Below are 24,390 nucleotides of genomic sequence, written 5' to 3'. Positions count from 1 at the left end.
AAGAAATACCTATAAGTCAAAGGTGTTAATTAAAAGATACCAAAGATAGTACCTCTTACTGCAAAGATTCTTTCTAGAACTTACGTAATTATTGCCGAAGTTTACTGTTTTACCTCTCAGCAATTAACGTTACATGAACATTTCTTGAAGAAAGCCTAAAATACAAATTTAAGAGTAAGAGAATCTCACTTGTCCTGCTCCTTTATTAGCCTCATCCACTGCAATCCCATCACTAATTACTGACCATTTTGCATGGTTTGGCCTGAACTATTAGAAAATGCACATCACGCATTACTAGAACTGAGGTGTTACTCTTCGCTACGTTAAGGTACTTGAAAGACTTTGGTGTGCCAACTGTGACCCCTAGAAGCTCATCACTGACTACCAAGGTAGTCATACAGAAACACAGATGGGTTTTGTCTTTTTAGCCAGATTTTCTTCAGTGAGGAACAAGGACTTACAGACTTATTTTGATCTTAAAGTGCTTAACCCTGAAATCTGCTCCTAGGACTTCACAGAAGTTTATCTTCTAGTGCTTGTTAAAAGAATGCCTGGAGGTTCTGGGTTTCTTGAAGTGAATGCCCTCATCAGACTGTAAAATGATCCTAATTTAAAAGTGTTAATGTTAACAAAGTCTTCTCTGAAGGCAGCAACTTTCCCTTCAAGAAAAGGCCTAGAGGACTTGACATTGACTAAGAAAATTAAGTGCTATCCTTTTACATGGTGTATAACAATCCACTCATTTCCCAATCAAATATTAAACCAAATCAAATGCTTAACATTACTTCAAATGTCTGAGGCGAATCCGGAAATGACCAGTCAATTTTGCTTAAACAGAAATCCCTACTGAAATACCAACAAGAGAGACTATGGCTATTGGCTGTGTGATTAGACTTCCTGCTCAAGGAATGCCAAATGAAATGCAAGCATCAGTTTCCGTATGTGAAGTTGTCAGCTGCTAGGCTGGAAGATCTCAGCTGCAAACATGTCAGTGTAGGTAGAAACTCGCTAGACCTCCCATAGATAACAGTCCCAAATAGCACAATTAAGATACACATCAGAACGATATCCCTGTTGTTGAATCCTGCCCAAACGCTTTGCATACATCAGCATCACTCTTACATGTGATATTCCTGCATGGATTCTTTTTCATTTTTAATAGCTGGAAACTAACAGAACTTTTTATGGTAGAATTAGAGCACTGGATAATCTCAATATTCATATCAATATACAATCCCCCTTTCAAACTCTTGGTAAGTTCTTAGTGTCCCAGAGCAGCAGTACATTCCACAGTGTAATTATTCACCATGTGAGAAAATTTTCCCATACAAATGTTTGAGGTCTGTTTAAGAAAGGAAAAAAGAATTCAGCAAAGAATAGTTTTATGACATTATTACACTTCACAGATACCACCTGAAGGTTCTAGCAGAGCAAGGGAAACGAGAAAATACCAATATTAAAAAAGAGAAAGGAAGGGATGGGCTATGAGAGAAAAATCAGAACATCTACAGGAAAACATACCAAGTGTCAAGATCAGGTAGATAGCGTATGGCAAACCCAGTGACTAAAGGAGTACAGAACAGGCACTTGTGTACTGGGAGCAAAAATTTCCCAGCAAGACTGAAGAACCTAAAATGCCAAAGACAAAAACTTAGGAAGGACATACTCTCATATTTTAAAACAAAATCCAAAGGCCACTGGGCTTTTATAAAGGAAGCCAACTGTAGGACTAATAATCCTAAACTGAATTCACCTGGCATTTTAAAATTTACTAAGTGCAAATGCTCATAATGTCTTATCCACAGAGTAACCACGGATGCATGGTTTCTTATGGTATTTATGTTTCAAGTTCTTTTATTTCAAAACAACATTTAAAAACTTGATAAACTGTGATTATTTTCTGAGTTATGTCCCCAGTGGTTACTGACAATCCACTTGCTCTTTTATGTGTAATATGCAGCGATGAATGAAAAGGAGGCTGTCTTTAATGGTTCTGCCTGTGCAGAAGAGAAAATGTATTCACACAGAAATTTCAGAGATGTAATCTATTTTGAAATCAATTCACTTTGTTTTTGTAGAAGTAGCACTGTATCATCCCTCATTACCTTTTCCTGGGAAGGGCTACACTTCCCCATCTAATTGATGGAAGGATACTCACTACATTCCCAAAGCAGAAAATTAGTGCAGTGAAAATTTCAATTATTATAGTGGAAAGCGCAAGTTTCTCTCGCGTATGTGTGTGTGTGTGTGTGTGTGTGTGCGTGCAAACATGCATACAATTGAAAAATTTAATCTGAATGTAAGGATGATTCTAGCAGTTCAGGTTGGGAGCTTCCCAGTACACGGGTGACAAATCCAATTAGAATTTTAGTCAGACAATATTAATTATCCTTTAGACACAATAAGTAGTCAGCCTGGATTAATAACAATTTTGTTTTATTTGGACAAAGGCACACAGTCTTTCTTGTTAGATTAAACACTTATCTATTACCTGCAATGGTAAGAATCTCAACATCATTTTTAATCTGGTATCACAAATAATATCACAACCAGTCCATGTTCAAAACTAAAATGGATATTTCGTTATTTATAGCTTAATGACGCTTCAACTTTTTAAATGCATAAAATGGATATTTAAAAAAAAAAACCAAAACTACTCTGCGTTATGATTACGAGACTATTTTCAGAGGAAAACTCAACTACCACAATTTTTCCAGAACAGAAAAATCACAGCTAGCCCTGAACAAGAACAGATACACCAGAAATTCAGAAATAAAAGCAAAAGGATTAAATTAACAAGGTAATGTACATCTGCTACAGTACAAGGAGAAACAGTAGGCAGAAATTTGCTACAGTAAGTCAACATACTTGGAAGATCATGAATGCTACTAAAATACATATCAAAGTCCTTTTTGTCCTGGATATAATATTTAAGTAGTCCTAAAGAAATGCTTAATGACAGAAGTAGAAATGCTTCTAAAAATGCTGGTGTCAATATCTTTTACAGTTATTACTCATGTGTTTCTTTCCCAATAATTGCGTTTCCTCTTGTCTACTAGCACTCATTTGTTTCAATTCACTGGAAATAGCCACAAAGAGCTTGCAGGAAAACATAAAAAAGCTGGAGTCGTGTAACTCTGCTCTCCTAACAAGATGTTACAAAGTAATGTGATCTCCACTATTCTTTTTGGTCTCTTTCTGGCAGCAAGTTTCCAAGCTGTAATGGTATGAGACAAGTTGAAAAGAACTTTTGATGTAGGTTAACCAGTTGTTTCCAACATACTAAGACCCCTGTATCTTTTGTACTGCTGATGCCAATCACAAATCTTTCCACAGCCAATTTTCAGTACAGCTGAATAAAAAAATCAAATCATTAGGTTATACTTCCTATTTTGGAAGTAATTTATTTGTTTCTTGTTACCCTCTCTTCTCACTCTACCTCTCACATTCACATCTAACACAGAAATAATTCACCTCTAAAATGTGTAAATACAAATCTTGTAATGAAGTAAAAAAATTTTCTTGAAAGACAGAAAACACACTCATTTGCACAGACAGATTGTACTCTTTCGGTTAATCAAGTAACACTGAACTTAATTAAATGGCCATTTAATTATTTTAAAAAATGAAAAATGAGCCATTTTGAATTTCCTTGTTAAAATCACCAACATTTATATATGGCTGAACTTCTTTAGGGAATAAATCCCACAAACAGTAGTGCATATTATCAATGAAATATTTCTGCATAATTTTAACCTTCAGCTCTGGATGTACTGTATGTTTTCTATACAATAGTATGTGACGATAACAGGAGTATCACTGCATTATCAAAATAGGAATTATGCGCTGTTCATTATTAAAGTATCTTGAAAAAAATTGTCTTAATTGAGTTAGTCGATGGGATTAATTTTCTGTTTAGATTTTCCCAGATGACCTGTTACCCAGAAACACAGATGCTAGACCTAAGCAGTTTGGTATGAATTTTAAGACATGAAAGTTCAGAAATCTCCAAGAGACTTACCCATACATTTAGCATTGCATACTAATGTGCCCCTCTCCCCCCAGAAAATCTCAACTAAAAATGATTTAGCCCAGGTACATTAATACCCAGACTGATTCAGGAATCGTATAAGCCTTCCCAAGGGAGGTGGGTTCCCATTTACAGCAGTCTCTCTGCTTTTAAATCACACAATTAAGAACAATCAAGATTTTGGACTAGTAATGACATGGACATGGGTTAGTGAATTACTGATAAGGTAGCCAATTTAACACCTTCATATCACCTAGGATAAAATCTTACTCTATGTTTGAGCTTGAGTATAAGGGTACCCTACTGAAATAAACGTTTAATGGCAAGTAATGACTAGACAATTATTAACATTCTACATAATATATCATTTTTCCTAGAATCTACTAAACTTCTCTCATGAGCCTGATAATGTAAGTAAAAGAACTGTTACTGACATCCTTTTTTCCAAAAAGCCACCTAAATCTTCCAGACCGTCAGCTGAAGTGTTAAGCTTCAAGATACAGTTTGTGGCAATTTTTAAAACCATGAAGAGCTTTATGATTGTATAAAATACACAACAACAATAATGTCCTGAGGTACTTTATCTGTGAATTCCCAACAGTTCCTTTGTTCACATGTTCTGCCTGAAGCATTACCGGTTTCAAATATCTGGAAACTTCCCTTGCCAGTACCTCTTCAAGGTAGGGTGTCAGAAGTACTTCTGCCATCTATTTCTGTCAGCTGGATGTCCAAGTTAAAAAAACCAATAAATTCTAATTTTGATGTTACTGCTACTAAGTTTTAGCCAACACACATGCAAACCAAGAATAGGTAATAGGAAGACAAGTAATTCTTGTTTATGTTCTTTGTTGTTCCTGTTCTTTGGTTTAAAATGTATATGAAATACAGTTTATGAAATCTCATTTACAACTTTGTATTACTGTGTGTTCTGCATTAACTCCTTAATGATGCTTCAATATGTTTGACATCCCATGCTGTAAATCGGTACGTGTATTTCCTACCTTGTACACAGAGAAGAAAACCAGATGTTCTTCCAGAGAAAGTTTCATATTTATTCAGAAGGCATACATCTCAACTGATTGTATTACTTTAAAAATTGAATTTCAGGAATCTGATAAATAAGGGACTTCTTACTGTTTGAACAATACTAAAAGCAATATTCATTGGTGCATACTGTAGTTCAGAGGGCCTATATTACCCCCCCATACCATTTAAATCCCTGAGTAAAGGTTTTAAATGGTGTCCCATGGGATATCATCCACTGTGAAGGAAAACATCAAGGCATCCTAGAATATAATTGTCTTGAAAAATACTTTAAAGCTGTGAGAAGTTCCTCCCCATTAGAATACACAAATGCAAAATAACCTATATCCAAAACAATCCAAGGTGAACAATAATGCTTGGATTTTCATTTTTAAGAACTCTTACAGTCATTAAATACACATCATGAAAACAATTGGCAAATCTGAAAAGGTGATTGTTATTATATATTAAAGTTGCCTTTAAGTTTCAAGGTTACAAAAACTACACGCATGCAACTTTCTGACACCAAACTTCAAAATCATAAGAAAAAGCCTGGACTCTTAAGAAATGCTTCCATTTCTAGTGTCCTGACTCAAACGACATATATATTTATTCTGATCAGGAATTAAAAATGCTCTGTTACGACAAAATAAAGCACGTCAAATTCCAACCTAACAATTTTAACAACAGTACTGTTAACTGAGGTCTGTGGTTAATGTAAAGTGAAAATTTTGTCTAATGTCATGTTATAGAAAAATCAGTACACAGTCATGACTGGATTGTAACATCTAAATACGTGCTTTTTAAACATCTTAGTTTCAAATAAATGAGAAAACATTTGATGTTTCAAAAGGGCAGGAATCACTTGTATGCCCCTCTACTTTGTTATTTACAAAAATTTTCACCCAGATTAAAAAAATGGATACATCAAAAAACCTCAAATTTTAAGATGACAACTTTAACAGAAGAGTATTGCAAAAGTGTCTTTGCTAAAATGAAAGCTCCAGGCTTTGTCTGTATTCTCAACACAGCAAACAAACTTGTCTGATAGCAAACTTGCATTTCATTGCTTAAGCAAAAGCTTTAAAATAAACTGCAGTGCACAACTTCAATATGATTCTAAAGAACTCATTAATGCTGATACTACAGGTGATTTCATGGTTTTTTGGTGGTTTTGTGTTTGGGTTTTTTTTTGTTTGTGGGCAGGGGGGTTTTGTGTGTGTGGTTTTTTGTTTGCTTTTTTTAATAAAACCTCCCCTACCTGCCAGAATACTGTTATACAGGAAAAAAAAAATAAATGCTATCTTCTACTATTGTCAGTCTTTCAGATACAGTAAAAAAACCTCAACATAAAGGAGTTTTAGAGCAAGTAATCGACCTGCAAACTGTTATACATCAGTAATAAGGCATCCACTTTACAGCTGCTTAAACAAAAAAGGAAGTATTTCCCAAAATATATATTTCGGATCTGTGTAAACAAAGCTTATATGTATTGCTTCCGTTCATTTCAAAAATATACACCCACATGGTCTGAAAGTGATCTTGGTGCTATGAATTTTAAATTACTGTTATTTATCCAGATGTAATCTGAAGATACAAAACACATATTTTTGAACTTAGTATTTTGAAATATGTCAACAATTTTAATTATTCTTATGTGAATAGAAAGGTAAAAATATAGCCCAAATTTGATGCCACTTCATTGAATGAAGAAGTATGTACTATGAAAATAAACATTCATCTGGTTTCCTAACAATAAATATAAAGACAGTTATTATAACATACTGCAACACAGGAAGTATTACTATATTGACCTTAACATTCAATCAGTAGTTTTTAAATCTTTCCTCATTGAGGCTCGGATCTTCTACCTTGTCAGCTGTCCAACGACTTTTAAGAGGGTTTTATTTTCTTGCTTCAATTGTTCATTTTCATCTTCTATATCATCTAGGTCCTGTGAAAGGAAAAAGAAAAATAAACATTTATCAGGACACAAATACAAGCTTTCAAGTAGTAGCAGCGGGAATTCAGCATCTTAGCTCTGAAATGAAGAAGCTGGGGATGGACTGAATTACTGTGTCGCAGTAGCTACCCTTAAAACTGTTAAACTAGCCTTTTTCCAAATGTTACAGTAATTACAAGACATTAATATTATATTCCCATGTACCTTTAAATGGAAACGTATAGTCAAAACTGAAGCTACAGCAGGAATTAATGCATTAAGAAACCAAAATAGGATGGGCATGATTATTTCATTGGCACATACAGAGAGTGCATTAGTCAGCTCTTGCCACTGTTCCCCAGACTCTGCTCATCAGCAACTATCCCACTCACTATACACATCATCGGTTATTATTGCAAGATGACCTGTTTTATGTCTTAAATTAAGCATTCAACATTTTTAGAAAAAGTACTGCCTGTCCATTTTCTTCCATTTTTGTGAAAAATATTAAAATACATTTTGTAACTTGTTTGCTACTGAAAGAACAGACAGCATACACAGTAATAATGGGTGCTTAAGAGAATGATCCTACCCCAAATGTTTATTCCTCTTCCACTAATTACTAGATTTACTCAGATCCCATTCACTTCTTCACTTTTTTTTTCAAGCCTTTAAAATGAAAATCAGTGAAACTGGCTGTTCAATGTAAGCATTACTTCGGTAAAAATAATTTTACTGGGGGGTAGGCAAACAAAAAAACCATAGAAGAAACAGAATGAGAAGGGGGGGGGGGGCGGGGAAGAAAGGGAAGTGACATCAAGGACAGCACTTTCAAGAGGAAAATCGAAGTTGGGCAAAGAAGGAAGAATGAGGATTCTCATTTGAGATCTTAGATTCCTTTTGATGGAAGTCTACAAAACCCTACTGTTGCTATGCTACTTTGAGCATAAAACAGTAGTAGAGAAAAGATTTTCTCTGTCTTGTTTCTTCAAGTTGTTAAGCCGTGTTTGATATATGGAATCTATTTCCATATTTTTTTTTAGTGGGGTCATTCCAGAAGTGCATGCTAAAGACGTTGTGTTTAAACAGTATAATGATTTTCAAAAGCCTCTTGAGTTTGCCAGGCCAAAATCCATACCACAACACCTTCACAATTACTGTATTGTTTTTATAATGTGGAATCAAGAAATCAGTCACAGAAATTCCTCTTTGCCTCACAGAAGTAATGCTACATCACAATATGAATTCCAGGAAAAGCATTTGCCCACTCAACATAATAGATAAAAGTGACTTAAAACATCTAAACATGGAAAGTTTTGATGGATAGCTACTATAAATAGTTTATTACGTAATTGTAAGAAACAGACTCTGTTTTCTCTCTTGTGCAGTTCAGATCAATAATCAGATGGAAGGGACAATACATTTTAAAAAAAATGTGGGTTTTTTTTAGTTCAGTATACATAATTCTGTGTTTGAGCTTGTTCTCAACCTAGCCATCACATGTCTCAAAGCTTACCCCAAACCCTTCTGTTTAAAATACCGTAATTTGCTCAAAACAAAAAAGTCTGTGAAATGTTTATGCTGTAAAATTGACATGCCAAGGATTATTACAAGTAAGAGTTTCTTGAATATGAACCAGGAAAAATAACTAGTGCAGTTTAAATATCTATCAAAACAATGGACCAGGACATGCAGCTGTTTTTTGCCACTGAAATTTAAAGTTCCTTATTCAAAATTACCACACTAATTTACACTTATTAGTAAAAAAGATGCAATAGCATGAAGGCCTGGACTTCAGATACCAAAGGAACCAAGAACCACACAACTGACACTAATTGGATTGTAAATCCTCACTGACAGACTCTCTCCAAACACACATTTAACTACGATGACATCTTAGTAAGGTCAGAGATGACCAAGTGTAAACTAGTAGACAGTTGAACTTAGCCTACAAATATTTAAATGTCTTGAGATGCCTTCCCCTTCAGACATTTGAGGGTTTTATGAAGCAATTACCCCTTTCTTACAGAAAATGCAGCAGACATACTTTCAGTGGCTAACGTACTGAGTCAAAGAATGCCACATAGCAGAAAGCCTTTTCTGTTTCTCAATGTAAACATAGCTCATGTTCTTTAAGTATCTTTGTGATGCACTGACTGATGTCAGTAAAATCATATAGTTATACTGAATAAATATATTTAAAATGAGAAAAAGTCTGCCAAGAAATTTTCAGGATTGTTGGAAAAACAGGTTTTCAAGTGTAACACAAGATCTTTGCCAATCAAGGATGCATCCATGGTTGTGAACTCACTGAAACCTCTAGGAAAAGCATTTCTTTACATATGAGGAGTAAGCAGTCAGAAAGCTATGCAATAAATTGGCATTTTGAAGTTATTTAGGCTCTTTGACATTAAATTCTTTCTATATCTGCACAACTCAACATGCAATAACTGTCTACTTTGATGAACCTAAAAGATGGAGAAATACCATGAACGTGTGTAAATGCTCTAAAAGAGACCCCTATTTAGGTTGCCTACCAGCAAAACTTTTTAAAAAGATACTTGCATAAGCTCGGTTAAGTTTAGGCCTAAGGACATCTTTCTATGTGAGCAGAAAGTTGAAGATAACAACTGTTCTTCCATGTAAAGCATCCAATCCTGGTGCCAGGTCTACAGAATAACATTCCATGAAGAACAGATGAATATTCAAGTGGCTCTCATGTTCTCCGTTATGATAATAAACCTTAGGTAAATATAACTGCCCTATTAACTTCCAGAACTTTCTATCATGGGAATGACACCGTATTTCTGTAGCTTTTCCTATTATTCTAAACCTTTCCTCTTTCTAAATCCACATGAACAGCCAACATAGAAGCAATCATAAATCCAAGTGCTATCAAAGCTGCATCTGTTTTAACAGAAGCATCACTCAAGACATGGGTTCAAACTTTCATAAGGTGGTAAATTATTATACTAGTCATAAAGTTCATTTCATTGTTAAGAATATTGGCAGCTATTTCACTGTTAAGAAAAGCCCAAGGGATGCAAACATAAATAACTTGCACCGCAATTAAGCTAACAGACCGTGTTATAGCTATGATAAACGCTGACCTGATGGAGGAAGAAACCCTTATGCTCCTCTCCCTTTAAGAGAAGTTACCTAGGGAGCATCAGCCAGATGGCTTTGTGGATCTCATGGAAAGGTACAATTTTAGTTATTGTATAATAAAGAGGTTTTTGAAAGGACTATATTCTGGTTTGTGTTTTCTTTCCATACAACAAGCAGAAATTGTCTTCCTACTTAACACAGGCAAGACACAGGCACTGCTTGACTTTACTACAAATGTTCAAAGACTGTTTCTAGACAGACTCTCAATGGATTCCATTTAGGACATCACACCTCAAATACAGCAGTGAAAAATGACATTATTTCTGGAACAGAAAACCTCACTGTCATGGCCCTAAGACACAAAGTTTCAGTGATTTAGGTTCTTTTATTTGTTCTTTCTGACCTCTGAGTCAGGAAGTCAGATGTGAACAGCAGTATTAAGTATCTTTGCCATCCATTATGCAGGAGGAATGAATGCCTGCCTTGGCTGTAAAAGGTCATCAGCTTAGGTGTGACAGATTCTTTGCAGAATGGAAGAAGGCATAAAGACCAATTCCTCAATTAAAATAGAAATCGCTCCTAAACAGACAATACCTTGTTCATCCCACAGATTAACTTCCAACTTCGGGGGGGGGGGGGGGGTGCAGGGGCAAGACACCTGTGTCAGACTAACCTCATCATCCTTTGCTCTTCAGATTAGTTTGCAAACTTCTGAATGCTGTCCTCCTTTGTTACAAATGAACAGTGGAAAATGAAAGTTTGCCCACTATGAACATAGAGTTATTTCCTCCCTTCACTGCTGGATTGACCAAAGCCAGTTCTGAAAGTTTATGAGAATGTCTGCTCTGGAGTGGTGGAGGAGTACTTCCCTAGGATATCCAGGCTCTGCACCTCAGCCAGGAAGCGCAAGGTGAGGTCGCTAATCCACTGTATGAAAGAGTCCCAGTCTGCCCCTAAAACTGGAACTTGTTAAAATTGGTATCTTTTATCAACTTTAAAACTTCTCATACTGTCCCACACCCAAGCATGTCTCACACTTCTATCCCCTCTTCACCTGCCTGCACACCTTGCCTGAGTGATACTAGCCAAAGTCTGCTGCCCCTGTCTTGTTCTGCATTTACTTGGGAACCATCAATAAAGCATATGAGAATGTGTGTCAGAATATAAAGCACTTACTCTCAATCTTTCTAAGAGCATCTAAACTATTACTAGCAATTAAAAGCTGAGTAAAATGAAATTAAATTTATAATTACTTTGTCTAATAGAAGTCCTGGGTAATAATTTATTGAGTAAACTGTCAAAATCCTGGCTTGATTATTTCCTGGTACGCTACGTACTGAATTTGGAAAGAAGAGACAGTAAACAACTTTTACTTTTATAACCTTGTTCTATGAACAATTATAGCAAGAAGAAATCCAGGTCCTCCAACAACACACAGCTTAAAGAAGTTAATCATGACAAACAGAAGTTACCTGGAAAAAAATGTAACTTATTGACATCCCTCTTGAGAAGTTACACAAATACCAAAAAAACCCCATATTTACTTCTCTTCTGATCAGATGCAAGTTCCTGCAGAAGAGCACAGAGAATGCAGACTTATGCCCTCTTTATATAGCAGCATGCAAGAAAATATGTGCTTACTCTGTTTAATAAATCAATTTCTTCCTTCAGCTTTCCAATTACTTCATCTTTATCCTGTGTCATCTTCATCAATCTTGCAATTTCCTGTCTCTCCTTTGAAAGTTCCTAAACCCAGAATATGCAATGTTGTTTGTAATGCAATTTTTGGTTTTAAGAGACAGTTTTAAGTTATTAGCATTTAAAACAAACAAGAAAAAACTCCACACACTTTCCTATAATTCCTTTTCTACAGCAAGTCAAACCCACATCTTCAAGCCATTATATTTCAAGGAGCTAAAGAATCACATCTAAGAAAATATTTTACCCACAGCAAACCTGTGTGATGTCTCTGATTCCAAATATGTTTTAATCAATATTTAACTTAGGCATGAACTCAAAATCGGATAGGAGCCCACAACAAAAGCAAGTAAACGTAAAGTTATCAGCTTCCAGATTTGACATACCGGGAGGGCTAGTCTTTTTGTTTGTTTGTTTTTGTTTAGTTTTGGGGTGGTTTGTGGTTGTGTGGGTTTTTTTAATACTACCACTAACAAGGAACGAAGACTCACTGTTAAGATCTCTGGGCCTGAATGTGAGCAAAATGAAAATATCCATTAGGAATTCAGTAAATCGGGGTTCAAGATAGTGAAAGCAAGCCCTTAAATCTTCATCTATTTTCTGCATTACTAGCAGTTAAATTATTTCAGAAGGAAACTGATTTGGAAGAGAGGATTATGGCGTACCTCACTCAAATCAGCCTTCCTCAAGTCTTTAAAAAAAAAGTAATTTCTACAGTATATGCTTTATTTTCATCCTTTCCAAAAAAGATCTGCTCAAATTGTGCTTACTTAGTAACTTTCATTCATATGAATTCAAGAATATTTGGCAAGTTTCCCACAAAAATCCACTTCAGAGGAAGACAGAGAAGCCCATAATACATTACACAGATGACATTATTTAGCAAAATACTGGTTTAGGTGAAAAATTCAGCTTTAACATTATTACATTTCCCCAAAATTGTTTGTATGAAGAATGTCTGAAATAATGAAAACTGTTTAAAATATATATTTTAAATGTTTAAAACTTTAACAATCAACTTGATAGCAATTACATTTTATATTTCAGTATATTAAAAAATTCAAACCAAGTAGATCAGAAACAGGCTTGCTAATTTTCTGAACAGCCAATGAGCCCCTCCTTCCCCCATGTTATTTGCCCTGCGTTGGTGTGTCAGAAGGTGCATATGAGAAATACGCAGAGCACTCCTGGCTCTCTAAGAGTATTATCTTTATCTCAACCCAAATGACAACTAAACATCCATGATTAAAAGTTCACATTCTTGTCAGTCAATCTGACTCTTCGTACTTTTTTTACAGGCATAACTAACTGTACTTCAAGCATTTAGCATCATTTCCGTATATTTCTCTTGTATATTTCCCCATGGAGTTTCAAAGGTATTTTATGTCATACGTATGCCACGCAGATCTTAGTTGGTACTTACCCTTTCAAGTTCCTCAATCCGCTTTTCCAAAGCATTACTTGGTATGGAACTGCCAGAAGAATTTGCATCCCTGCTGTATCTGCTGTAAGTTGTCCTGTCTGTTCGGGAGTATCTACTGGGAATATCTTCTTCTGATGCATTAGCTGTGCTACAAAGGCAAAGAGCAGAGCAGACACCTATTTATACATTTAACAAAATGGAAATGATAGAAGTAACAAAAGTGCTTCCCAAAGTCCTCAATAGGTCAGTCAAACTGCAGAGAATTTATTTCACAGCTCTTGTGTTGCTGAGGACTCACTAAATTCACTGCCTCAAGGAGTCAAATACTTGAGTAACGCAGCTCTCATCACACAGATAATCAACTTTAAACACATATTTATCCTATCTTATTTTCAAAGATTTAAAGTTTTATGAACTGTATGCATCAAAAACCAAGCTAAGCAACTTCATTTAAAAAAGTACAACTGCAGAATTTAAACCAAGCATCTTTTTAAGTAGATGAAAACATGAAGGATGAAAAACACATGTCCAACACATAAGAAGCTTACACGTATCAACTGACTTTTCAGGAGGAACTACGGATATGGCCTGTAAGGAACTGGAAAACAAACCCAAGTGAGAAAGTGATGTGGCTCAAGACATTAATTTTATGCCATTTCCAAATATTTTACTTGAATACACAGCAGTCTGTCACAGCTCAGTTGGTAGGCACTCAGTAACTGGTGTTACGGTATTTGGTTTAGAGCATGTGCCTATTTCTTAAAAAAATATTACTTCCAGGGAATCTTAACAGATAAGCCTTGCAAAGGCACATAAACTAGCTTTAAAAAAGGTTTATGGGCTCTCCATTATGATCATTATGTACAAAAACAGTACTCATTTAAAAATATTCATGAGAAGTCAAGCATTTTCAAAGTCACAAATTTAACAGTGTTCTTTTCTTCCTAATAGCAATGTTATTTACCTTCAGTGTAGAATGTAATGAATGATTGAGAGCAGCAGAACAGAGTGCCCTGGGACCCAGCAGAGAGATACAGATCTTTTCCTCTTCGATCCACCAAAACTACACTTCCTAGACTTTAAAAATATACAGCTGTACAGCCAAAGACAAAAAACAGTCCCTTGTTCAGTCTTCACCAGAAGAATCTGAATGGAGATACTCAAAAACCACCTAGACATGGTCCTGGGCAATTGCCTTTGGTTTTCTAGAGCACTTAGGGAAAGAATGAAAAGCATTATGAGTATCCCTACATCTCCCTTAAAACATAGAAGTGTATATGATTAATGTCTTCATTTAACAGCTCTGCATTTCATAACTCTAGAAAACCCCTACTGACAGTGTGTAGATCTAGATGGATACAGTGCAAATCTAAAGCAGGATATAAATACTGTTTTGCTCAGTATGTGTGAAGTTTCCAAGGCACAGTGACATTAATTGTAAGGAATTTTGTAGCTTAATGTTATTACCATATTTAGCACTGTTTATTCTTCATCCAGAAGACTGAAAAAAAAAAATTCTAGGACCAGATACACATGTTGCAACACAACATAAGAGAAATATTTTAGCTTAACTCTATAAATTCTAGATTATTTAGCTTTCTGAAAAATGTGTTGCTCCATGTTGTTCATGTTCAAGGATAGACCACACAAAAAGGGCTCAGTTTTTCAATGCTCAAAAATAAGCCCTTTTGCCAATACACTGGAGTATCTCAACTCTGCTCCAGTAAGTGATACCAGCAGATGCTCCTATAGTAAAGTTAGATGAAAGAATACCTAGACAGAAAAGGTTTCATTAATAATTCATATTAAGACATTTTCTTTATTGTCCTTGAAACTCACACTCAAAAATTTCCTCACTATTCCATTGGGGAACAGACCCTACTGAACACATTCCTTTTTAGTATCAGCAAGTACAAAGGACATATCATGAAGACTTCTAGGAAATGGGATTTAAAAACACATTTAAGGAGGCATTATTCCATAAGCTAACACAAGGAATGTGACAGATATGAAATTCATTATTTTGGATGTTAAAACCAATGTCCAGTAGACAGCAACAGCAAAAAAAGGCACCATCCGAGACAAAACCAACATAACTTTCACAAAGAATGGAATTTTAGTCTTCAGATACGTCGTCACTTTGCAAGCCTCCGACAAAAAAGAAAATTTGTCTAGAATAACAGTGGTGTCTATGCTTTACTACCAGAAAATATCTATCAACCAGTCCTAAGAGATATCTCTATGGAAATAAACCTGTATATTTTTATATTCTTTTAATATTTATATATAGCTATACAATCTATTATATATTTATCAATGTGTAACAACAATACTATTACTACTAGTAATAATTATGATGATGATAATACTAATAATAATCATCATGTCTCCAAGCTGAAGATCTTTGTATACTACTAAGAAAAGAAATTGGGTTTATGCCTTCCATTGGGGGAGGCAGGGGAGAAGTGCACACATGTGACAGCAGAACCTGTTCAGTTTACTGAAACCTTGCTTCCTCCACTTCCTGAGTAACGGTTTGCAAATACTTGCAACTTGGAAGTTGCTGGAATCTCACAAAAGGTAAGAAAGAAAAGAAAGCCCATTGTCAGTAGATGTGCATTGGGTACAAATGGTCATCAGCACCAGAAGAAAACTGATAGAGGTCTGCAAGCTGAAAAAAAAAATCTAGAATCATAGCTCAAGAATGCAATTTAAAATGTATTGCGCTTTTCAGCATTCAAGTAACTTATGCACATGACTGTTTTAACACACGCAGTTGAAACATCTAACCGCAGACTATGGCTGCAGGAAATAGTATATTTAAATTATTTTTCAAGAAGAGTATCTGAGACTGTATTTGTAGCCATATGTACACTAGATCAGAGTGCCCACGCAGAGAGTAGCAAACGAGAACACATCTGGATAGAAACATCCCTCACTACTGCTTCAAAAGGGCATGTACAACAAGATGTTTAACAAAATCCAACTTGTTGTTCCATTAGCTTACTTTCAATTAGCCACTATGAAAACCTCGTTCTAAATGTGTATTCCTGTACTAGAATGCTGAAAGCACAAAACACTTCTGCAACTTAAGACGACTCACTTTTGGAAGTTTTTTTCTGGCTGTACTTAAATAAAAATCATATAATGAAATCAAACCACATTGCAGTTTGACTGTTCTTACACAGAAAGAAAAGGTTTGCTTTGGAATGATGTTCTAGTCATTTCCTTTAATATAGAATCAGTTATTCACACCAGGGCAAGTTTAACAGCAATATTACAGAAAGGTGGAATAAATCTTGCTCCTTCCAATGCCTCTTTGGTTCTCTCAATGTCTTCCTGAAGCACTGTCCAAACCACAATTTCATCCAATTAAAACCATCTGGTCAAAACCAGATTTCATTGATTTCAACTACGACAATGATTTTCAACTCCGTTTAATTTTACTGCCAGAATCTTGTAACTATACTTGATTTGGGAACTTCTCATTAATTGCGGCACCACAATCCAGTCAGTTGCTAACAGCTTCTTTAGAAGAATGAGCAAAAAATCATTATCACTAAACAGGCCAACTTGGACTTGTGTTACTTTAAACTGCTTAAGCCAAGTTTGTGGCCTTCAGAGCTGAGCTAAGGAAAGGCAGTCTTGTCTTCTCTACAGCTGCACGTTCCTAGCCTCCTCCACTTTTCCTAGCTCTGGCCTTCAGGTGACGGAGAAGGAAACCATTCAAAGAGCCGATGCAGCAATCCAGTAGCCCAGCAAAAGGAAACCCTCTCCTTCAGCCACAGTGGCTCCCTGCAGCACTACCCTGATCAGCTGCATGAGCACTAGCTCAAGGGACAGCGAGGAACTGCAGCTGGCTCAACTTGGACCAAAAACTTCTGCAGAAATAAACCTGAAGCATTTCTGCCTTCCCATAACATCAGCATTGGCTGAAAAGGGGATACAAAAGTCAAGAAAAGCACCCTGCGTGACTACTATCTGTTTGAAGTGCTCATATCTGCACAGTAGTGGTCCTAAGGTAACAAGCTAGACGAGACCATGCTTCAACAGCCAACCCTTGCTGAAAAACTCCCAAACCCAGGCAAGCAGGCAAGTCTGGGCACAGTGTTGTGAAACAATATTTTGCTGCCTTTTTTTTTTTTTTTAATTAGTAAGATCAAGGTTCATATGATGGAATGTAAATTGTTACAGTTTAAGCTTTGTAGTAATCTGAAAAACACTAAGCAAGAGAATTTCAGCAGTGCTCTAACATTTCCTTCAGAGCATCTCCAATGAGTGCTCTGAAGCACTAGCTTTTCTTCTTGTGATCTTTTCTCCCTCAGTTATTTTTCAACTCTTACATGAATATTAAACTCAAGCACAATACAGTCTTTTAGAATTAGCAGGCAAGGGTGTCTACGTGTTGGGTGCCATGTTAGGGTGCTGTACTATCCTAAGGGTGGGGCGGGGCAAAAACTCTCCAACATTTTGCATTTTGTCTGGCAGCCATAAAACCATACCATATTGTATTCATTTCCACTAATAAACAAACTTATAAGGGGAACATAACCCTGAACCACGAAGAGATTTTAATCTAGCTCTTTCTGTAAACTGATCCAGCCTGATCTGTCTGATCCATGAACCATGCAAAAATCTGCTGAATTATTTTAAATCCTGATTTGCAAGGCTTTCTTTTCAATTTAAGACACTTCTAAGAAAAAGCTGAATTGGTTCAAAAGCTAGTAGACAGTCTTAAAAATAAGCTCCTAAACCAAATACTCTATGCTTACAAAAATATTCCAAAGTCCACATACATATCTTGCTTTACTGTTACCTGCAAACAAACTTTTTAGTTTACAGAATGCAAGACAAACATAATTTGTGCTTACATTTAGGTTACACTCAAATATTTCAATAAACAGAACACACTTTGTCATTCTCTTGTCTGAAAAACCAGCGATGATACCAACTACGCTGATAGCAGAACACACTTTGTCATTCCTTGTTTGAAAAACCAGCGATGATACCGACTACGCTGATAGCATCAGACCTGAATCAGAAAACTATTCTTCATCACACCTGAATCAGAAAATCATTCTTACTAATGGCAACATGCGTGTTTCTTTAAAATAACTACAAAGCAGTGCAAAAACTGGTAGACCCAGTTACAGCAACAGCAGTTTGAAACAGCCAAGATGAGGTGTATCACATGAAGAAAAGCTTAGAGAGAAATGAAAGATGAGGAAGCTGATATGGGCTATCACAACTGAAGGATATCTACACATTTTAATCACATGAAGCTCACAGTCAGGACAGATGGCTGATCGCAACTCCCAAATACTCTCATAAGCATGTCCTGTGGCTGTCAAGTCAGCATGACCTTGAAGATTCTGGTCATGCTTTTAGTAGATCTTACAGTACCACTCCAGATCACAACAGAACCATCACTTTCCTTTGAAAGTATTTTATGCAGTTAATTATGCAACTACAAAGGAACCCCTCCACAAACTTTTGGGGTGTAAGTGTGGAAATCTGTGAAGTATATTCAGAAGACAAATTACAATTATAGATCAAGATCCTCATTCCAAAACTTCATTACTTTACTGCATAAGGACACACACTCAGTTTGTCCAAGTCAGAAAAAACAGAAGTAGAATAACATACAGCAGCCAGCGGAGTTCTTCTGTAAACATGTCTTCCAGTCAATGGACACTCAGTAAAATGGGTTTCTCAGCAATGTCATATAAACGTTTAACCATGGATTACTGCATCCATATAAGGCAAAGCAGCCCGTGTGTCTGATTAAATAGGTAGTAAAGTATGTGCAATTCCCTGAGTGCTGGAACATACTGAGAGAAGAGCAATTACATGAGAACACACAGCACAGATCCTTCTCTGCTCTTAATTCTTTCTTGTCTTGTTAGGAGGCTGGGTATCTCCATGTAGACATGAAAACAGCTATATGGGAAGGGAAACAGAAAGTACCAGGAGCCTGGGATGGTATCAGTAACCCAAGACTAGAAGTCAGAAATGGTCAGAGGATGGAGACAAAACAGGAAAAAAAACCCAACCATGAAATCAGAAAAATAACAAAGAGAAGACTATGACCTCCACAGTTAAATGTAAGGACACGAGAGAAATGGGGAGAGAGAGGAAAGGGTGTCTAACTGGGGTAGGAAATGGAAACCAGCAAAGTGAAGAAAAATTCCGAGATAAAAAAGATGTCACTGGGGAAGAGGGAGAAGGCAAAAAAAGAAAAAGCGGGAGTAATAAGGATAGAAGAAAAGGACCTGAAATTTTCTGGCAAATAATGCATTCTTTCTGTGAGGGAGGGAGTCTATAACAGAGCCCAAGATTTTAGGGAAACATGTTTTCATTTTTGCTGTCACATGTTTGTAAAGTCTACTCAAATTCTCTTCCCCACCCACAAAGTACTGAACACCTGTTGTCAGAATAACACAATTAACAGCTTCAAATTGGTTGTCCCTATGTGAGAACACACTTTGCTTACAGTTTGCTTTGAAAACTTAAGGCAGTACACCCAAAACTGTTAAAAGCACATTAAGCTGAATGCATTTGAGCCTTCAAGCACCTTATGGTCTCAATTCAGCCTTTTGGCATTAACACACCAGTTGCAGGTGTAATCATGCATTTTCTGCACCATTTTCTGTTTCCAAAGGACTTCTACTGTATTTGAGACTTAAGTTAGACCTGAGTGACCTGAGTAAGAATTACTTTAAGGAGGCTGTTTTCTGTAAGACCTTCCTTTACTGCAGGTGTTGGAAGGGGCAAACAAGCCAGACATCATCAGAACAGAAGATGACTCTGGTCCTGACACCTCTAGCACTCACATCAGAAAGTGAAGCCACTGGAAGAGATACTTTGTTCAAGTACTCTTACATCAAAAATTACTCCAGGGGCGGTATAAATTTTCAAACACTGAGAAAAATCTGTAGATACTGTTAACTCTATTCACAGTGGGCACTGTATAACTCACAGAGGTATGGTTAGGATAAAACCCATTTAGTATTTGTGAGCACTGGGCACAGCGCTGACTTCACAGGGAAATAATCCTTTGTTTTCAACATGTGTTTGAAGACTATGCAATGTGTAAAAGAGATGGCAACATACGTAACAAAATACTGAACAGCAGCTCATAGGAAGTCAGATTCCTCCTGAGGGGGAAAGATGACAAACAAAGAACACACATCCCACATATAACTAAAGCTGACTGAGGGATGACTGCAGAAACAAGTCCTATTTTAGCATTTTCTACCGTTAGTTTCCTATTTTTGCAATGCTAATCTGAAGTATTACCTTATTTGAAAATAAGCTATGAACATGACTGTGCAAGCTTCTATTTATTACCACCACACACACAACCAAGTTTTTGCAAGTGAGTATATACAGCATGTGAACAGAATAAAGATAAGGTTTATGAAAACCGCAAAGCATTATGACACACACCACCAAGTATTCAGCAGATACAAATAGCAATGAAATTCTGCACAGGGACTGAAGATGAAGTGGAGACTGAACTAAAATGCGTTTGATAAATAAGCAAGTAATCATGAAATTATATAGTTATTAAAGTTGTGACAGTAAGTCCACCTATTCTGCAGTGACAAAGTGATTTAAAAGAAAATCCCTCAGCAATAAAAAGCATCACTCAACTAGGTTTATGAGAACCCAGGAATATAAATATAAAAGACAGCACTATGCTAAGAAATCTAAAGCATAACAGGATAGGTTATTACATTTTTACAATGAGGGTGGTGAGACACTGGAACAGGTTGCCCAGAGAAGTTGTGGATGCCCCACCAAGTGTTCGAGGACAGGTTGGGTGGAGCCTTGATGAGCCTAATTTAGTGAAAGATGCCCCTGCCCATGGCAGGGGGTTTGTGCTAGATGATCTTTGAAGGCCTGTTCCAACCCAAACCATTCTGTGATCTTATAGGTCAGGGGTCCCCAAACTTTTTAACCAGGGGGCCGACGCGTGGATGCAGTGGCAGGCAGCCATCTGCGGCTGCTTGGTTTCCCCCCCCCAACCCCCGGCGGGGGTGTTTGGTAAATACCAGGGGCCAGATTGAGGACCCTTGGGGGGGGGCATAGTTTGAGGACCCCTGTTATAGGTGAACAAGTCTGAGGGGTGGAAAATACACCAATGAAGACTAGATAATTGCAGGTGCTCTTTGCACTTGCTTCTACAGCCAGAATATGTATACACAGATTAACCACCTATATGTTTTACCTGAGCAAAGGATATCTAAAAGATAATATATTCATGCGTCAAAAGTATGTTTACACAAAAGCCTTGCTTTAACTGGCGTATTTCAGACCCTGTGTTACCATTATATATTCCTAATAATTGTGATAGCTGTGATTTGACACACTGATCAGGTGCATCAAGAGCTTCTGAAATATTTTTCTGACAGAGGAACTTGAGTAACTACTAGGGTAATTCTTGGCTAAAAGACAAACAAATAACAAACAGGACACCCTACATGTGGGCACCATCCCCTACAACTGAGACAGCAGTATGACAAAACCACAGAAATTTTTTTCAGTATTACCGGAGAAAGCAACAAAATTATCTTCCTGTATTAAACTTCAGAAGATGGTGGTTCATAAATTAACCATGAAACTACTAGTTCCTAGGTAACATGTAGTAAAGTTAGGTACATTTGCTTGGGAAACTGTTCTGCATTAGTAAAACACAGCAAAATACTAGCTGAATTTGTTTTATAATAGTTAACAAAATAAGAGTGGATTGGATAAGTTTGCTGCATTTCTCAGATCCTTACCCCAAAATCAGGCTATGTATCTAATGCAGCAGTGCGATGGTCTCTACTACAAATACCCATTTTATCAGCTTTATTTCTGACAGAACTCTATATATAAAGAAATGTATTGTGTACAAAGATCTCATACCTTTTATACCTGCTTGAAACCATCCTGGCGGAGTCCTGAAAGAAACAGAAAAGAAAAACTGATTAACATTTTTCTTGTATTTGTAATTCCAAAATACTTTATCACTCCATAGAAAATTAAGTCTACAGTTAAGAGCGGGAGGCCCATGCCTCAAACAGCTGCTGTACAACTCAGTTTTGCACTATTTTGCTGTCAAGAATAAACAGAATACCAAGATTATTGTCACTGTGTTACTGCTTCTGAACACCAGCTCAGAACTCAATGACAGCTTCTACTTACATCTTAAAACTGCACGCACTTTGTCCTCAAGCATCTGGAACACAAAGCTTACCAGAACAGTACACACCCTGCCACCAAAACACCTTCACTACCACCCCCAATACAGAAACACTTGTACACTTTGATAGCTCTTCATCTACTTGCCAAGAGAAGCAGAGCAAAACTGTTCCAATTCTTTGGCACCACTGCTGTTGTTCTGCACAGAACAAAAACTGCAGCCAGCAGGTAGTCAAGGTTGAGACCCAAATCAATGTATAATTTATCAGCTGGGTCACAATAACTACAAGTATGCTCTTCACCATGCAAACCCTGGTGTTGCAACCCGGCTCACCTCAGTTTCTCTCAGGCTAACTGCACTGGTCTTCTCCTGGCATTTGCTGTTAAGCAGGTAGGCTAGAACTCTGTATGCGGGTGTTTCACCTTGTCGAGCTACAGTAAGTCACTTTTTCAATCATTGCTTTCTAAGCACCTGCAGAGGCTTAATGAATTCTGACTACAAACTTAAAAGAATACTCTGCATGTTCTTTGATTGCTACTTGGAAATTAACTTAAATAGCAAGAAACAGAACACATTTTAAATAAGAGTACAGATTTTAAATACAAGTTCAACAGTGCAAGAGCTATGCATCTGGCCCTTCAAAGATACATATATGAATTAGTTGCAGATTATAAGTTTTATCATATTTTTTCTACCTTAACATAAAGAATTTCATTATTTTCAAATTCCCACAATACTGTAAGATGTTTTCACTAAGGCTACATTTTGTTTGGGGTTTTGGTTGGATTTTTTTTGTTTTGTTTTGTTCTGGTGCCTTGATGTTTGTTTTTTTAAATTTGAAAAAATCCATTACACTTTTATTCTGGCTCTGTAAAGATGGAAATGGAAACAAAAAGGAACAGTGGGGTTATTGTTACACAATCCCTGAAAAAACAACAATGCATTATGTACCAATGAGAAAACCTGAAAGACTATTTGCATCAATAATGCTATGCCTCTAGCTTCCCAACACCAGTCTTAATTTTTCTCTGTGATTAGACATGTTTCAACGAGTAAAAGGTGGCTCAGATTAGACAGTCCACAAATATTTTTAGGATGTTGTAAGAACATGAACCAATTATTTTATTAGTCATAGACAAAACTCCCCCGAGCATCAGCAAATATTAGGTAAAAAGTCAGGAAAGACTATTTAAGGAGTTAATGAACCAAACAATTGCCTTTACTGTAAAAAATAATAGCAAAGCACAAAATTCTGTCTATTCATGACACTAACTGCAGACAAAGGAATAAATGAGTTTGCAAAATAAGATGCAAGAGAAATTCCATCCACACTGAAAATCCTACTAAACATTACACTATCTTCACTGATCAGTGCATTAATGTCTTTGTAAGTAAACAAGTTAAAAAATAGGATTAGAAATATATTATTTTATTACAGAAAATAACGTTGACAAAAATATTTGTATTACAGAAACAAAACTTGATCTTGAAGTGCATTTTATTTTACGAAGCATTTTCAACTCCTGTAATATGTGCCACACTTTCCCTAATATATGCAGAAGAACAATATTCAACAAAGTTAGGCCATGGGAATTAAAGAAACCCAGAGTGGTATAAAACTGCTGGTTTAACACTGACAACTTTTATCATTGAAGACAGCATCTGAAAAGTAGCAATTCACAGCTATGAAACAACCTAATTTCACCTCTAAAAGGGCAAGGAAACATGACTTTAAATAGTACCAATGCCATTTTGGAAGTTTGTTGTCTTTGAAAGGTCATTGGCACTAGTGGGAGGTTTCTGAGGACTGGAAGGAAGTAAATGTCACTCCCGTCTTCAAGAAGGAAGATCCAGGGAACTACAGGCCAGTCCTTACCTCAGTCCCTGAGCAGGTGATAGAAGCAGCCCTGAAGGACAAGAAGGTGAAATCAGCATGGATATATGAAGGGAAATCATGCCTGACTGACCTGACAGCC

At 36.5% G+C, this 24,390-nt stretch overlaps 1 protein-coding gene across 2 annotated transcripts in view; it reads right to left on the bottom strand.

Moving 5' to 3' along the window:
- Positions 1–2,419: 2,419 nt before the first annotated feature.
- PAWR (pro-apoptotic WT1 regulator) overlaps positions 2,420–24,390 on the bottom strand; it is an 84,566-nt gene continuing 62,595 nt past the window's right edge. For both annotated transcript variants that reach the window (XM_056340292.1, XM_056340293.1), the window contains exons 4-7: positions 22,138–22,172; positions 13,225–13,372; positions 11,745–11,849; positions 2,420–7,007 (exon numbers count right to left, since the gene is read on the bottom strand). In XM_056340292.1, coding sequence (XP_056196267.1) covers positions 6,921–7,007; positions 11,745–11,849; positions 13,225–13,372; positions 22,138–22,172 — 375 coding nt within the window. In that variant the 3' untranslated portion in view covers positions 2,420–6,920. The remainder of the gene's footprint in view (positions 7,008–11,744; positions 11,850–13,224; positions 13,373–22,137; positions 22,173–24,390) is intronic.

This window comes from Falco biarmicus, chromosome 5 (genome assembly GCF_023638135.1).
Source record: "Falco biarmicus isolate bFalBia1 chromosome 5, bFalBia1.pri, whole genome shotgun sequence".
NCBI lineage: Eukaryota > Metazoa > Chordata > Aves > Falconiformes > Falconidae > Falco > Falco biarmicus.
Note: the sequence above shows the minus strand (reverse complement) of the source record. Positions and strands in the feature narration are given on the sequence as shown.